Source organism: Ascaphus truei, chromosome 1 (assembly GCF_040206685.1).
Source record: "Ascaphus truei isolate aAscTru1 chromosome 1, aAscTru1.hap1, whole genome shotgun sequence".
In the NCBI taxonomy this organism is placed as follows: domain Eukaryota; kingdom Metazoa; phylum Chordata; class Amphibia; order Anura; family Ascaphidae; genus Ascaphus; species Ascaphus truei.
This window is the reverse complement of record NC_134483.1, coordinates 203406464-203423963: the sequence shown is the minus strand read 5'-3', so window position 1 is coordinate 203423963 and position 17500 is coordinate 203406464. Positions and strand designations below refer to the sequence as shown.

Below are 17500 nucleotides of genomic sequence, written 5' to 3'. Positions count from 1 at the left end.
TGGTCTGTACTCAGACCAGAGAGAGACCCAGATTGCAGGAAAATCCAGGCTTTTAAACCCTCCTAATGATTAACCAGCTCACTGCTGGACTCAGTAGCTACACATGTTTTACCTGCATAACTATTAGACAGTGAAACTAGACAAAATTGGATTATGGCGCACAGCGAAGAGAGTGGGTCACAAAAATAAAATAAAAAAATATATTGCTTTATTGGTCCATATTAAAAAAACAGAGGTGTAACAATTTTCCTATGCGTTTCGTGCGTGTTGCACTTTATCAAGTTGCATGTTGGCAAGTACCATTCCCACTTTAGCCTTGGGATATTGTTCACATATTATGGTTGAACCTACCTGCCAAGTGCCACTATACATCTTCTTGAACATCCTTTGCCACCTTCCCACCACTTTGAGGCAGTGAGATAAGGATGGAGTGGACGCAAATAATTGAATATGCAGATTAATTAAAAAGAAGCAGCAACATAATTGAAGAAGAAAATCATTGCACTCAAACAAGATGATGGATCAACTGTAAAAGACTGTGCACTTATCATAAAGAGAGTTGAGGACTTCTACATGGAATTGTACAAGAACACAGATGACACAGTAAACAATCCAGTTGAGGAAAAGCGGGAAGAAACCACCAATGATGTACAGTACCATGTGTCCTTCCAGAAGAAGTGTGCAAAGGCAATAAGATCCATGAAGAATGGAAAGATTCATGGGGGAGATGGAATTACAACTTAAATATTGAATAAAGCTGGGGAAGAAGTAGAGAAATTCTTGCAAAACTCTTTACATGTTGCTTGAAGAACTGAAAAAATCCAGAACAATGGGGAAATGTCATCCGCAAGAAAGAAGATGACAAAGACTCAAGAGCTACAAACTAATCCGTCTACTTCCAATCACTGTAAGTAAAAATAATAATCTGTGCTACAGGGTCAATTCAAACACTATCGCATAGTTAGCATTTCATCATAAAGAATGCTGGATCCTGAACACAGATTTGTTCATCAACAATAAAGCAATAATACCCAGGTCTCTTGTGAGATCAGTCACTTGTCTCATAAGATATATAAGTATAGCCTGGGTCTCCCTGGTCCCCCGTTTTGCCCCCTTACCTCTGGCTGTGGTTGCAACCGACAGCAGAGGCTGGCGGGGAGCTTGGGTTGAAGTGCAGGAGCAGAGGGGGGTTGCCGGTGGTACAGACAGGGCGACCGAGTTGCCGTCGACTCCCGTAGCAGTGCGCCGCCGCGCATGCGCAGTGGAGTTGTGCATGTGCAGGACCAGCAGCAGTGCGCCAGCCATTACAGGGGATTGTGGTTGCGCAGGTAGGTCCCTTGTAGCATTAAATGAAGGGCTCCGCAGGGACTACAAGCCCCAACATGCATAGGGGCTGCAGCAGCACATGAGCAGGCTTAGCCAATAGGGCAGTCAGAATCCCCTGCAAAGATATTGTTACATTTGGTGCGCGAAGACAGCCACGGTAGTTGGAGCCAGGACAAAGAAGGGAAAGGTAGGGTCTGAGTGTCTGTGGTACTCAGACTAGGGCAGATTCACCCTCAGGTCCTAGGTAGGCCCCTTCCACTTAGCTTGTGGTTGCTTTAGGGATGGCCCCTTAGGTAGGGACGCCTCCCCATTACTGTTTAGTGTCAGGGACATAGTAAAGATGCCGTGCAGTGATTCGCGGCCTGTGATCTGGGATCAGACCACCTACGTACAGAGACTCTTAAAGGTGGGACCCTCCTACCGGAGACCACCCAGCGCCGAGGCGGACGCCATCACAGACGTTGACGTTGCTGGATCAGCGGATCCCCATCGCTAAGTCGGCCGCACCGAGTACTGGAATACTTGGCAGGTATCTCACAAAGTTCACCAACAACTCACGGGGTAGCGCTACTCCCTACACTTTTGGGTGGGCCCAGACATTGGGCAAAGGGACAATGGAACGGAACCAGGGGAGCGTCAATATCTGAAAAAATACATACAAACTACCATAGTGTATACTGTATATAAAGCAACATATAAACGGTAGGGCTCCAAGGAGCAACAGAGTGCTGGATTAAGGAATATAGTCCATAAACAGCATATAATTAGGGAGAATGATATCCCAGAAGAGAGACAACAGAGCCAAGAATAAAAAAGCCAAATCAAATTTATCCGGAAATGGTAAAATTCAAGGCTTACAAGATACCAGATTCAAACAGGCGTGGGTAACAGGTTTAAAGATGGAACGCCGAGTCGCGACCTCGTGGACCTCCTGCACGTCTGACTTCTCCACCGGTATCTCCTGTACTGCAGACTGGATGCCGATACGTCACTTCCGGGTTTCACGGAACAGTTGGCGCCAACGGAACATCAGCTGGAGACTGTCTCCCTCAGGATGGCACGTTGAGGGTTACGCTCTACGCGTTTCGCCGTATAGGGTGGACGGCTTCGTCAGGAGTGACGTAGACCCATGGGAGGATACTATATATACCCTTCCCAATTAAAGTGACCTTTCTCCCCATAGGTCACCACGTATGATGGTCTAATTAGTTGGGTAAATCATTTACACTCACCGCTATAACAGATCTCATCAGAATTTTATACAGATATATTAAAATACAATTTATTCTTTAATACAATATATAACAATAAAAACCATATTTTTACTCAGAACTAAAAATATATAACAAATGGTAAAACACATCTAACTCAATAGAATTAATAAAATAATCTCCACACATTTCTCTAATTATGAAAACGTCGATTGATGTATCTCCAAGGGAAAGAAAAAGAAGAGGAAAGACACAATGAGTGTTACTTATAACAGTATATATAATCTATCAAATTCTTTACTCTTTAGTGTACATTTCATTAGTAAGTTTTTGTATATACAAACTTATACTCATAATTAATGTACATCATTCATAGAAAAGCATTTAATTCGAAGTCTACATTAAGTCCCAGTGGAACAAGTGTTTTTAGGGTGAAAATCCAGAAACTCTCTCTCTTTTTCAGAGAGATGATTCTATTCCCACCTCTCCAGTGTGGTAACACTTGTTCTAATACAGTAAACTTAAGACCTGATGTGTCTCCGTTATGCTTTTGAATAAAATGATTAGACAGAAAGTGTGTTGTAATACCTCGTCTTATATTTCCAATATGTTCAAGTATACGTGTTTGTACTTTTCTTGACGTTTGACCCACATATTGTAGCCCACATGGGCAAGAAACAAGGTATACTACATGATCCGTTTTACATGTTAAAAGTTGTTTTATACCAAACCGTTTTCCTGTTACGTGTGATATAAAACTAAATTTATCATCCGTCCTGTGTTTACAGGCCGTACATGTAGTGCAACCGTAAAAGCCTTTATTTTGTGTTAACCACCTGTTTGCAATAGGATTTAATTTTTGCAAAGCACTAGGTGCCAGTTTTTCTTTTAAGGCTTTAGCTCTTTTAAAAATAACATTTGGTTTATCTGGTACAATCTCTCCCAGTACAGAATCATTTTTAACGATATGCCAATACTTATGAATAATCAGAAAAATCTCAAAAATTATTCATAAGTATTGGCATATCGTTAAAAATGATTCTGTACTGGGAGAGATTGTACCAGATAAACCAAATGTTATTTTTAAAAGAGCTAAAGCCTTAAAAGAAAAACTGGCACCTAGTGCTTTGCAAAAATTAAATCCTATTGCAAACAGGTGGTTAACACAAAATAAAGGCTTTTACGGTTGCACTACATGTACGGCCTGTAAACACAGGACGGATGATAAATTTAGTTTTATATCACACGTAACAGGAAAACGGTTTGGTATAAAACAACTTTTAACATGTAAAACGGATCATGTAGTATACCTTGTTTCTTGCCCATGTGGGCTACAATATGTGGGTCAAACGTCAAGAAAAGTACAAACACGTATACTTGAACATATTGGAAATATAAGACGAGGTATTACAACACACTTTCTGTCTAATCATTTTATTCAAAAGCATAACGGAGACACATCAGGTCTTAAGTTTACTGTATTAGAACAAGTGTTACCACACTGGAGAGGTGGGAATAGAATCATCTCTCTGAAAAAGAGAGAGAGTTTCTGGATTTTCACCCTAAAAACACTTGTTCCACTGGGACTTAATGTAGACTTCGAATTAAATGCTTTTCTATGAATGATGTACATTAATTATGAGTATAAGTTTGTATATACAAAAACTTACTAATGAAATGTACACTAAAGAGTAAAGAATTTGATAGATTATATATACTGTTATAAGTAACACTCATTGTGTCTTTCCTCTTCTTTTTCTTTCCCTTGGAGATACATCAATCGACGTTTTCATAATTAGAGAAATGTGTGGAGATTATTTTATTAATTCTATTGAGTTAGATGTGTTTTACCATTTGTTATATATTTTTAGTTCTGAGTAAAAATATGGTTTTTATTGTTATATATTGTATTAAAGAATAAATTGTATTTTAATATATCTGTATAAAATTCTGATGAGATCTGTTATAGCGGTGAGTGTAAATGATTTACCCAACTAATTAGACCATCATACGTGGTGACCTATGGGGAGAAAGGTCACTTTAATTGGGAAGGGTATATATAGTATCCTCCCATGGGTCTACGTCACTCCTGACGAAGCCGTCCACCCTATACGGCGAAACGCGTAGAGCGTAACCCTCAACGTGCCATCCTGAGGGAGACAGTCTCCAGCTGATGTTCCGTTGGCGCCAACTGTTCCGTGAAACCCGGAAGTGACGTATCGGCATCCAGTCTGCAGTACAGGAGATACCGGTGGAGAAGTCAGACGTGCAGGAGGTCCACGAGGTCGCGACTCGGCGTTCCATCTTTAAACCTGTTACCCACGCCTGTTTGAATCTGGTATCTTGTAAGCCTTGAATTTTACCATTTCCGGATAAATTTGATTTGGCTTTTTTATTCTTGGCTCTGTTGTCTCTCTTCTGGGATATCATTCTCCCTAATTATATGCTGTTTATGGACTATATTCCTTAATCCAGCACTCTGTTGCTCCTTGGAGCCCTACCGTTTATATGTTGCTTTATATACAGTATACACTATGGTAGTTTGTATGTATTTTTTCAGATATTGACGCTCCCCTGGTTCCGTTCCATTGTACTTTGAGTGTGGACCCTGAAACAGTCCTACAAGGGTTTGAGTGTTTTTATCTTTATTTATTGCACGGTGAAGTTTATATATAATTTGTTTTATTTTAATTGATTGTTTATTTCACTGTTATTTGCACATAGGTATAGTGTTTGAGCGCCATCTAGTGTCCTTTATATGTAAATTGGGCAAAGGGACATCAGGGTATTGGTGCCTAGCACCTAATGTACTCTGGGGACCCTCATTGGTGGTACTGAGTTGGGGGCTGTTATACTGTGTTATACAGGGTACTGTTGATGGTGTATAGTAAAGGTTGTTATTATATATACAGACGTGTGTGTGTATTACTGGTATTGTTCCTGGGAGGGGCTTATCCTGCTGCATCAGGATCCCTTTCAGGTGGAGGCGCTGCACCGAGGTGGATATCCAATCACCCCAGGCTCCCAGTGGTGGAGGTTCTGGCCTTCTGTGAGCCAATAGGTAACGGCAGTACCAGTAGTCTCTTTAGTAAGTGGGAAAGAGGGCTTCATAAGCATGTCAGCATACTTTTATCTCACTACCTGCTCAGGCCGCAGGCTCCGGACATGCACGTGTACCGTATTTCTGTTTATTTTTCAGTGGTGTAATTCAGCATCTCCAGCCAACGTTTTTTTGGTTTGTGCTTAAAAGATGATCACAGAGGTAAAAGGTTCACAGAGGAATAGCCCTTCAGTAAAACCCGAAGAGACCAAGTTCAGATAAAAAGTTACAATTTATTACAGCAACAACACGTCAAGCTTTGAGAAATTATTTTTTGACTGTTGTTGTAATAAATTGTACCTTTTTATCTGAACTTGGTCTCTAAGTTTTACTGAAGTGTTATCCCTCTGGGAACCTTTTAGTTTGATACTTCCAATCACTTACAAGATTTTTACGAAGATACTCGATAATCGGCTGCAACAGTCCCTGCACATTGCCAAACCTAAAGAATAAGCAGCATTTCACAGTGGATATAACATAATGGACCACATCCAAGTCATACAAAAAGTAATTTCCTGAAGTAATAAATATGATCTATCATTCAGATTGGGTCTTGTAGATCACGAAACAGCATTTAATTCTGTCTGCACCTTAGCAGTTTTAAATGCATTAAGAAGACACAGTGTTGAAGTGCAAAACCAAAGTGATGTTTAACAAATGTGTCAACTCTACAAAGATTGAAATAAATTAAATAGAATTGGAAATTGAAGACTATGTTTTGCCGTCAAGTAACAATGGACAGGAACCTTTTGAATGAAATCAATAGGAGAATGAAGATGAGATGGAGTGTATTTGGAAGAAACAAGACAATCTTTTTAAGGAACCCGCCACTATGCCTCAAGAAGAAAGTTTATGACAAGTGTATTCTGCCTATGCCCACGCATGGACATGAAATTATGACCTTAAATGTGTAGATAATTCCGACACTCAAAGAAGTTTGTAAAGTATGCTGGTATTACCCGAAGAGACATGAAAAAGAATGAATGGGTTTGAAACAAAACAAAAGTGTGTGACACCATCCCATGGGTGAAGAAACTAAAATAGCAGTGAGCTGGACATATTGGAAGAAGAAATTACTATTGTTGGATAAAGATGATACTCTACTGGATTCCAAGGGAAATGAAAAGACCAAGATGATGACTAAAAGTAAGATGGGAGGATGAAATCAGGAGATTTGTGTCACGGTTGTGCTCGCCACAAACCAAGACCGGACCGCGGGGCTGAGGTGGGGTTGTATAAACACCAACCTTAGACCGTGCAGACGGATCCAGAATGCGTAGTTCGTTGTCGTACATAACAGGGTCGGGACTGGAGAGAGCAGCGTAGTCAGTGGACGAGCCAGGGTCAGGATAGGAGACATCAAGGTAAACATTATCAAAGTGGAGTATCGGTAACAGGAGGTCAACAAGGTCCCGCTTCAGCGTAGTAGCTGCAGGGTGGGAGCGGGTTCTGCGCGAGCGGCGATCATGGCCCATGGTACCGATCTCCGGAAGGGATAGGCAGGCCGGAGTGGGCACACCGCCGGGCAGCACTGGTAACCCAATGCTTCAGCGCAGGAGTCCAGAACGAGCCTGTGCAAGGAGAGAGAGCCACAGACCTCGGGACTAATAGACCGGCCTCTGCTAAGGAAGAGCAGCAGGCCACAGGAAACAGGGAGCTGAAGTTACGCTGGAGATCCACCGCTTCAGCACAGGAACCAGGACACAGCCTCTGCATCAGACAGAGAGCAGCAGGCCCCAGGAACCAGAGACAGGCCTCTGCTATGGGAAGGGCAGCAGGCCTCAGGAAACAGGAAGCTGAAGTTACGCTGGAGATCCACCACTTCAGCACAGGAACCAGGACACGGCCTCTGCATTGGAGAGAGTACAGCAGGCCCCGGAACTAGAGACAGGCCTCTGCTATGGGAAGGGCAGCAGGCCTCAGGAAACAGGAAGCTGAAGTTACGCTGGAGATCCACCACTTCAGCACAGGAACCAGGACACAGCCTCTGCATTGGAGAGCGAGCAGCAGGCCCCAGGAACTAGGAACATGGAGTATGAACAAAGAATATGAACATGAAAACAGCAACAGGGTGGCCAAGACAGGTGGCTGTGGCAAACACAGTGAACATCCAAGAAGGATTATGCTCGGCAGAGAAGCATTGTGGGAAAGTTGTATTTAAAGGTCAGCAACCCAATAGCAAAAGGGGCGTGTGACAGCATTGCTCTAATGACTGAGCCCAGACTGGGGCTGCAGTAATAGCTTGCACAGCTGCAGAATATATCATGGGGAGTGTTCCAGGACTGCACAGGTCTGTAAGGCAAGGTAAGCAGTAAACCGAGGTGTGGATTCTATTTGTTGGAGGAACGTGGAGGAGGTTCTTTCAACCGCAGTACTATTGGGGAGACCTTCATCCAGCATTGGATCAACAAGGGCTAAAAATATATATTTTATATATAAAAAGAAAGAAAAAAAATGTATATGTATATATTGTAAAGTAGTCAGGGCACACAATAATCGTAATAATCCAAAAGATTGGAGCAGGTGCTACTGTTAATATACTAAACTGTACTATGTAAAAAATTAAAAAAATCAGGACCACCAAATGAGACACTAAATGTATCTTCACTAGCTGTTAAAGAAACATTTATTGTACCATTTGGTGTGCTTGCTATATATGTGTATATACTGTATATATTTAAATACCAAAATGTTAGGCACTTCAAGCCTGCAAATCGTAATCCAGTTTAAAAGAACATTGTTAGCATGAACTCTAAAGTAAGAGCTTGTTAAAGCGCTGATGCCAGCACCATTTTTCCAAGATTTCCATGTGTTGTTCTCATTGGAAAATGAGGCCGCAGCAGCAGGATATGATGCAAAGTTCATGCAGGTGATTCCATAGAAAACATGTGCATGCTTTTTATTCATGTTAATTTGCATTATACTATCCCATGATGCATGTTAGCATGATTAACCTCATATGAGCTGGGGTCATCTGCAATGGAAGGCACTGTATGTACCTCCTGTACCAAAGGGGTTAAACTGTTTCAATTTGTAAATGTTCTTCTAATGAGTACTATCTCCTAATCCCTCACCCCTGTTCTATACTGAAATAACTTCATACTGAGAAACACATACATTATGGAACAAACAGAAGTCCTATAAAGATAGGGCACATATGTGGAGCAGACCATGGGACATAAAACTTGACTTTTATTTACAGATCGATTTATTTATTTTTTAACCAAACGGATTGAGCTCAAACGAAAATATGGTGAGTGACAGGGGCGTCGCTATAGCCCGGGCAAAGCCTGTGGGCCCACGCTCTTGGGGGGTCGCTCTCCTCCCAAACCCTGTCGGCAGCCCATCTCTCTCTCTCTCTTCAGACAAGTGAGAAGGTATGCGGCAGCGGGCGTACCATCCCGGGTTATCTTCTAAAACAGAAGATAAGCCGCCAGAGAAATTAGCAGTTGTGCGCAGGACAGCAGGGGAGGAGCGCGCTCTAGCAGCAGACACCGGAAGTAAAAAAGACTTCAGGGTCAGACCACTAGAGTGCGCTCCTCCCCTGCTGTGCTGCACTGTCTGTGTAACAGCTGCTGATTCCTCTGCCGGCTTATCTTCTGTTTAACGATGGGGTCCGCCGCTTACCACCTCCCCCCATCTGTCTCAATTACCACCCACAGGTAGGCATGGGGGCAGAGGGGGGAGAGAGATGATGAGGGGGAGAGGTAATGATGAGAGGAAAGAGATAATGATGAGGGGGAGAGCTGATGGTGATGATGATGATGATGAGGGGGAGAGCTGGTGATGATGATGAGGGGGAGAGCTGGTGATGGGGATGATGAGGGGGAGAGCTGGTGATGGTGATGATGAGGGGGAGAGCTGGTGGTGATTATGGGGAGAGCTGGTGATGGTAATGAGGGGGAGAGATGAGGAGGAGGGGAGAGATGATGAAAACAAGGAGGGGGGATATGATGAAGAGGAGGAGGGCGAGATGAGGGGTAGAGATGAGGAGTAAGGGGGGGAGAGACGATGAGAAGGATATGGGGGAAAGAGGAGGAGGGGGAGACATGATGATTATGATGGGGAGGGGGAGAGATGATGATGAGGGATGATGATGAGGAGGGATGGGGAGAGATGAGGAGGGATGATGAGAGCGAAGATCAGGGAGAGGATGGTGGGAGGGAGAACAAAATTGCAGTCAGTATTAATATCAATGGGGCCCTAAAAATGGTTTTGCCCGGGGGCCCGCGCATGTCTAGCTATGCCACTGGTGATTGAAAATATTAAAATAATCCCTAATTTGAGTAATTAGTTAGGGATTATTTTAATATGTCATTCACCATATTTTTCGTTTGAGCTTATTCCGTTTGAGTTTTTAACCAATATGTAAATAAAAGTCACATTTGATGACCCATGGTGTACCCCACAAATGTGCTCTGTCTTTAGAGAACTCTTCTTAGTTCTTTAATGTTTTTGTTTTGCACCAATAAGAATAATTTAAGGTCTTTCCTTTGGAGTTCTTGGTCTCCTTTTTACTAGAAAAGAAATGTAATTAACACAAAACCCCAATGTAGCAAAATGTATCTGAAAATGAGGTTAATATCTTCAAAAGGTACTAGGTTCAATTAGAGGCCAAAGACAGTACTTATAAAATGTTAGATTTAATATATGAAACAGTGCAGTGCTTGGTTACAGAAAAAAAAAGAATGTTATGAAAACATGACAGACAATCGCGCCATTTTATTGGCGTGAACAGCCGCTAGATGCCGTTCGCGCCTCTCTGCATAAGGATATTTTTAAAACTGGCGAGATGGAGGTTCTCGCCAGCCGCGAGGCGAGTTTTAGAAATAGAAAAAAAAAATTGGCGCGTTTTTCGTAACTCGCCATTTTCTGCTGTTTTCTGCGCGATTTTCTCCAAAAAATGGCGAGTTTTGAAATAGCGCTGCTCTCTGCATAGGCCCCTTTGTTTTAAATTATTAACTGGACCCGCCACAAACATATATTTCCTATCCTTGTGAAGGACACCATATTTGAATTATCTTACGTTTTGTAAATCTGTGAAGATATGAATAGTCTCCTTTTGGTCACCCTTTTGGCTCTGGCCAGAAAGGACCCACATATGTTTACGATGCCCCTTTGAAGATGGGGCTAGTAGAACAGCAATATCTGAATACTGTCCTGCTGTCAACATGGTTGTTCTTTAATTGTTTTATTGCCTCACAAACAGAGACCATGTGACTCCTAGATAACCTCACCAGTAAAACAGAAAAATAGGTATTTTAAAATTCACGTTAACCCCTTGTTTGCTGTTTTGTTAACACGACTGAATAGTTTTAAGGCATTAATGTGATACCACAGAAAACCTCCTGCTGACTTGAATGGGAGTTTAATCGCCATTGTACTGAATAGGCACTATCGCACATAAATGATTAACCGCCATTGGTCCATATTCTCTAAAGGGAGCTAAGCTTCATCACAACTTAACTCCCAATGCAACTGTGGGAGTTAGGATGTGCTAAAACTTAGCACCCTTTAGTGAATATGAGCCATGCCATAGTTTTCTCCTGTGGATCTTTTTGAAGGTTCATCAGTATGGTGATCATAGTCTTTTTCTTCTGTCCCCACAGGATGTCCTTTGGGCTTTTTCGGGAAAGAGTGTGCACTGATATGCCAGTGTCAAAATGGTGCAGATTGTGACCATATAACAGGTCAATGTACCTGCCGCACCGGATTCATGGGAAAACACTGCGAACAAAGTTAGTATCAAGTACTACCGTTGCTTGTGCATTGCTGGTTTGTTCCTAACTTTGATTAGACAATTTATGTTTATGCTCGTGGTCTCTTCATGAAATTCATATATGAAGACCGCTTCACTACAACAATACGTTGCAAACAGTCATGTACTACATTTATGTACAATATTTGCTGCTCATCACCTGAAAATCAGTATACTGCAGTATGTAGCAGCAATGACTATGGGTGTGCTCTCCCAGCATCTAAATCTGGATCTATTCATAGACAATACATCTAAAATGTTATTGGAACTACCTCATATAGCTGCTTAACCTCACTTTTATTTCTTAGGCCACGCTACCCGCTGCAAGCACCAATTCAAAAACAAAGGCCACTGATGCATAGAATCCGGTTGGTTTTAGGTATAGCCTAAATAGCAGCACAGATCACAGGGAATCACAGAGCATCAAAAGTGTGTCTATTGGGAAAAGATATAGTTATTTTGCCAGCAGCATCAGAAAATCAAAGACTTGCAGAAGACTAGAACAAACCTGGCATCTAGGCAGAAATCCCAATGCAACTAGGTGCAAAACATTCTTTTTTTTTTCTTTATGATTTTGAAAAATCCTCCAAAATTGTGAATTCATCTGGAAACATACTGGATTAAAATCACACATCTCAATGATATGTTATTAAAGGAAAAACAGCTTGTCATTTTTAAGTAATCTTAAAGTAAAAGAACACAAGATAAATGTAATGATAAAGTCAAAGTTAAATACAGTATATTGTTTAATGTTGAAAATGTCCACTGCTTATTTAAACACACAACACATTTGAAAAAAAAACAAACTACACAAACTTCACATAATCCAACAAAATCCAACCAGAAATATACTTTGTCAGCTGTGTTTTGCCTTACTGAATATTCAAAATATATTTAGTGATGATAAATGGCATTACAGGCCACCATACTGTATCTGCTTCAGAGCTTAGTGACCCGTAGTTTGTCTGTGTAGAATAAAACAACGTGAGAAACGTTGTTGTGTTTACTTTTCCTGCATATTGACTAGTTAGATGTTTTGCATTGTTATCAGAATGTCCTCCTGGAACCTATGGATATGGCTGTCGTCAGGTGTGTGACTGTCTCAACAATTCCACATGCGACCACATCACAGGAACCTGCTATTGCAGCCCGGGCTGGAAGGGTGCAAGGTGTGACCAAGGTATACCATCTCCATTTGTTTGCATGAGAATCTCTTAGGGTGAATACACAATCCAGTCTTAGGACAACTTCATGGTATTGAATAGTGGCATATGAGAGGTAACATCAATACATTTAAAGCTGGCTCAATACCTAAAAACCACATGCACAGATTTCATGAGTGATTGTGCATAAAACATGGAAAGGCTTGTTATTAAGTCGAATTAACAAAAAAAGTGTATTCACTACAAGACTAAGAAAGAAGGTTGCGTTAATAAATGACTGTCTCGTTGTGGACACTGACACTCAAAGTTGTAAAAATGCTTTGAAACATTGTACCATAAAATAGTTTGAGAGCATATTAAGGGTTAATGTATCTAGTCAGTTCAAAATGTCCTCATTTACATTCTGTACTTTCTCTAGTGATGTTTTGTTATTCTAAATTTCAGTAGAAAGTACAGTAATAGGAATTCAGTCCATAATTGTTGAGCATACATTCATATTAAAATAATTGTAAAAAAAAATGGGTTTATAACTAGCAGTAAGACGTCTGCTGAATAACACTTGCATAGTCATTTACAATACATAATTTAATGGTGTATTCACATTGTTTGCAATATACCTAGGGAACATCATTATCTTTAGCTAATGTGAGATGTCCATTTGTTTCCTGCCATATCTTGAAAGCGTATGATAAATGAATGACGCTATCAGATATCGTTCTCTGCGGTGTGCTAACTCTGTCCCTATTTCTTTACAGCTGTAATGATAATAGTAGGAAACTTGAACAGCCTGAGCCGGACAAGTGCTGCCATCCCTGCTGATTCATACCAGATTGGTGCAATTGCTGGCATCATTATCCTTGTCCTGGTCGTCCTTTTCCTGCTAGCGCTCTTCATCATATACAGACACAAGCAAAAGGGTAAAGAAACCACCATGCCCGCGGTAACCTACACTCCTGCAATACGGGTCCTGAGCACAGATTATACCATCGCAGGTAACAAATGTGCCGGTCTGTGTAAGCTAACCACATAAACGGCAAGGAACGATAACATGCATTGTACTATGTGTCAAAAATATCCATCTCTTGCACATGTTTTGTTACACCAGATGTGACTTTTTTTCAGCTTTTTGCTCCCCGTCGACATGTATTTATCACTTTGCTATCAGAAATATCGGATCAAAAAGCACAACTGTTTTAATCTTTAAGCAGTCATTTTTCATCTAAGCTGTTAAAAGTGTTTACATTTGATTTGATGTTGTCCTTTTGACACATTTCAAGACTGCATTACTACCTACTTACACCAAGTAATACAGCTCAGCCCCCTTATAACGCTGGGCTTGTGGTCCAAGGAATCACATCGCGCTGTAAGCGGATCGCATTAGAAATAACGTATAATTGTATGCATTGTACAATAAAGTATTTAAGATACCAATAATTGTGTTGTAAAGTATTCATAAATATGAAAATTGGGAGCCACGCTTGCATCGCGTTATAAGCGGATTCGTGTTGTAACGGATCGCGTTATAACTGGGTTAAGCTGTAGTAGTTACATAGTTACATACACTGAGTAATAATGAGTGAACTCTTTTCATTTAACCATTTTAGGAAAGGAACATCATTTCTAAGGCATGTTTAACTCTACAGGCTATTCTAGTGCTTAAGGAGTTATCTACGATTTATGGGAAAGTCAGATTTATAGGTTAAATACTGGCTAACAAGATGTATCAGGTAGATTTTGGAGGAATATATTCCATTGAGCTGCACTTGGATTAGAGAACTTTTATTTAGGAGATGCTAGAAAAGTAAAAGGGAGTTGTCCAGTATGATAACTTATTATAGTATTGTCTCTGTCATCTGTTCTTTAGATACCCTGCCACATAGCAATGGTGGAAATGCAAACAGTCACTACTTTTCTAACCCGAGCTATCACACTCTGACTCAGTGTACAACTGGACCTCATGCCAATACTTTGGACAGAATGGTTGTTTCCAAGGTAAAGAATACAACTATATGTACAGTACTTGTCTAGTCCACTAGTTGAAGCCTCGGTCCCACAATTAGTTACAAGGTATATGGAATTTTATATATTTCCATTACCATATGTTTGTATCCTGATAACACACACACTGTTCTAAAGTTTCAACTTCCAAGTCAACATTAATGTTTACAGTGGCCAATATTTACTAAATGGTGCTATGCCATAAGACTCATTTCCAGCACCGGAAGGTATTTAATGGCATAGCACTGCTGAGTAAATATGGTCCAATACGTCTTGAAAACTAGGGTTGATATATATTTTTAATAATGGGACACAACTTTGTGGATAATATTTTGAAAGGAATGCATTAGTTTCTCTAGTTTGCTTGGCACTGCTATGTACTTATTTTGTGCACAGTATAATTGTAACCAAAGTGAATAGGAAATACATCTGCTAACATAGGAAATACATCTTCTAACATAGGAAATACATCTTCTAACATAGGAAATACATCTTCTAACATGCATTAGTCACAATACGGTATTCACATTTGGATCTGCTGAAATCAGTATTTTCATCAACCGCATCTTACTCTGTTTCATATTACCCGAAACCTACTGTACTACAAAATTGTAGTTTTATTGGAAGCGTTAAATATATATTGTATAAACAACTTAAATTGAATTTAATAAACTGTAAACAGAAGGATTTTATAGCTAATATAGCAGGGTAATATTTTACGTCTCAAGTAGAAACGTAGAGAAATAGTTTTCTGATTATTTTTGAATGTTGATATCTGAAGACAGCTGTTTATAGTGATGCTCTGATACTGATACATTACACTAAAGTAATTACATCTACAGCACCAGTTGAACTATGATTGTTTTATCAGTGCATCTGTGTGTTGTTTCCTCTCTCTTTGTGTAGTCAAAAAGTAGCCAGTTCTTTGTGAATCATAAAAGCATAGATCCTGGAAAGCGATCCCACACTGTGGATTACACTGGTACTCTGCCTGCAGACTGGAAGCAAGGAGGATATCCAAATGAACATGGTATTGACCTATTGCTTTAATGAGCTTCTTTTGTTCTAGCAAGTAAATGTATATAGAAATAACATACTATTTACTATGTTATATATTTGGTATTGCATTGAAATGTACCTGGCATTCACCTGTTGAGTGTATTATATGTCACAATGCTTTTCTCTTTTTTTCATGATGGAAAATGAAAGATTGATGTAAGGGATATTTTTTTTCTAAAGCCTCTGGAGTTTATCTAGACTCCAGATTTAAGTGACCAACCTTCAAATGACCTTTGTGGGATGCTTTCCTCCAAGCCCGCTAACACCAGGACGGTTTCCCTTTCCCAAAGAGGTGGAAGGCCATCCATGCTTCCGCTAAATTAATTTCATCTTGAAAATAGGAGCATCCTTATATATAGAGAAGGGGAGAGGCTGATGACGGCTAGAAGACTTTTATAACAAGAATATATTAATCAATCTTGCTCTCTATTAAGTTGGAACAAATAACCAAATAGGTCATTTCATGTTCATTTTATTAACACTTCTCTTTTTTTGACTACGGTTAAGGTCAGAGATTGGGTTAAAGCCAAGACTATAGTAAGCAATAAAAAAAAAATACAACTATATATATATATATATATATATATATATATATATATATATATATATATATATATATATATAATCTCACTACTTCTCTGTTTTGCAAATGTTCAAAGTTGCCTAGCAAATTGTTTCATGCTTTTGCTCTTAAATTTGAATTTTTTTTACAAAAGTTTCCATTGCTCAGAATTTCACCAATTCATAGAAATGTCAGTAAATGGCATTATGTTAAGGGTCACGTGATCCTGCACATTGATTTTTAATGCTTGGTGAATATTTTTGTGAAGCTTGCTTTTTTTTGCCTTATTACACATACACAACACACAACACACAACACACACCACACATCAATATATATATTAGCTAAAAATGGTTTTTGAGGCAAAAAGTGACACTGTGTGCTCATTTGCATGTCATTTCCCAGAATCCCTTGCTGCAGTGGAAGTGCTGTATGCTGGGTGATAATGGGGAAAGGCGGGGTTGCAGACCTGCCTAAGACATGCAGATGAGCATACAGTTGTACAGTATTTGCATATTTGCTTTCCTGTGGAGGGTTTTTGTCACTTTTTTTACTCACCATAACTTAACTCAGTATTATATATATATATATGTAAATAAAATAAAAAAAAAAATAAAAAAAAAATATATATATATATATATATATATATATATATAACCATATCTCCCCTGGATCAGAAATACAGCGCTGAAGTAATTAACAAACGGATAGAATGCATCCTCACACACATCTACTTCAGCTTCAACAAGGAAATGTGAAATTATGGGGACGGCAATGAGTACCAAGATAGCACCGCAATATGCCAATCTTTTCATGGCAAATCTTGAACAAAGATTCCTAACTACATGCCCCCACAAACCCTACAAATATTACAGATACATTGATGACCTGTTTATAATATGGACAGAGGGTGAAGAAAACCTTAAAAAATTCCACGAGTCCCTGAACTCATTCCATCCATCAATTAAACTCAAAATGGATTATTCGGCAAACCTAGTAAACTTTCTAGATACAACAGTAACACTGAAAAATGGAAAACTACACACATCTGTATACAAGAAACCAACAGACAGATGCAGTTACCTCCACAACTCCAGCTTCCATCCCACTCATACAAAACAAGGTATCATACACAGCCAGGCTATAAGATATCACCACATATGCTCTGACACTGAAGACAGAAACCGACATCTCACAACCCTGACTGAATCGTTCAGACAGAAGGGATACAAACCAAAGACCATTGCCAAAACTATTACATCTGCACTAAAAGCCCCACGAGAACTCCTGCTACAATACAGACAGAGAGAACCTACCACACGC

General features: G+C 40.0%; 1 protein-coding gene and 1 long non-coding RNA gene across 3 annotated transcripts in view; one reads left to right on the top strand and one right to left on the bottom strand.

Annotated features, from left to right (window-relative positions):
• LOC142495233 (uncharacterized) overlaps positions 1-17500 on the bottom strand; it is a 66768-nt gene that overhangs the window by 32759 nt on the left and 16509 nt on the right. The window lies entirely within an intron of this gene.
• The window catches only part of MEGF10 (multiple EGF like domains 10), a 156211-nt gene that overhangs the window by 127027 nt on the left and 11684 nt on the right, over positions 1-17500 (top strand). For both annotated transcript variants that reach the window (XM_075600409.1, XM_075600419.1), the window contains exons 18-22: positions 11247-11375; positions 12447-12575; positions 13314-13550; positions 14423-14550; positions 15463-15586. In XM_075600409.1, the coding sequence (XP_075456524.1) occupies positions 11247-11375; positions 12447-12575; positions 13314-13550; positions 14423-14550; positions 15463-15586 (747 nt within the window). The remainder of the gene's footprint in view (positions 1-11246; positions 11376-12446; positions 12576-13313; positions 13551-14422; positions 14551-15462; positions 15587-17500) is intronic.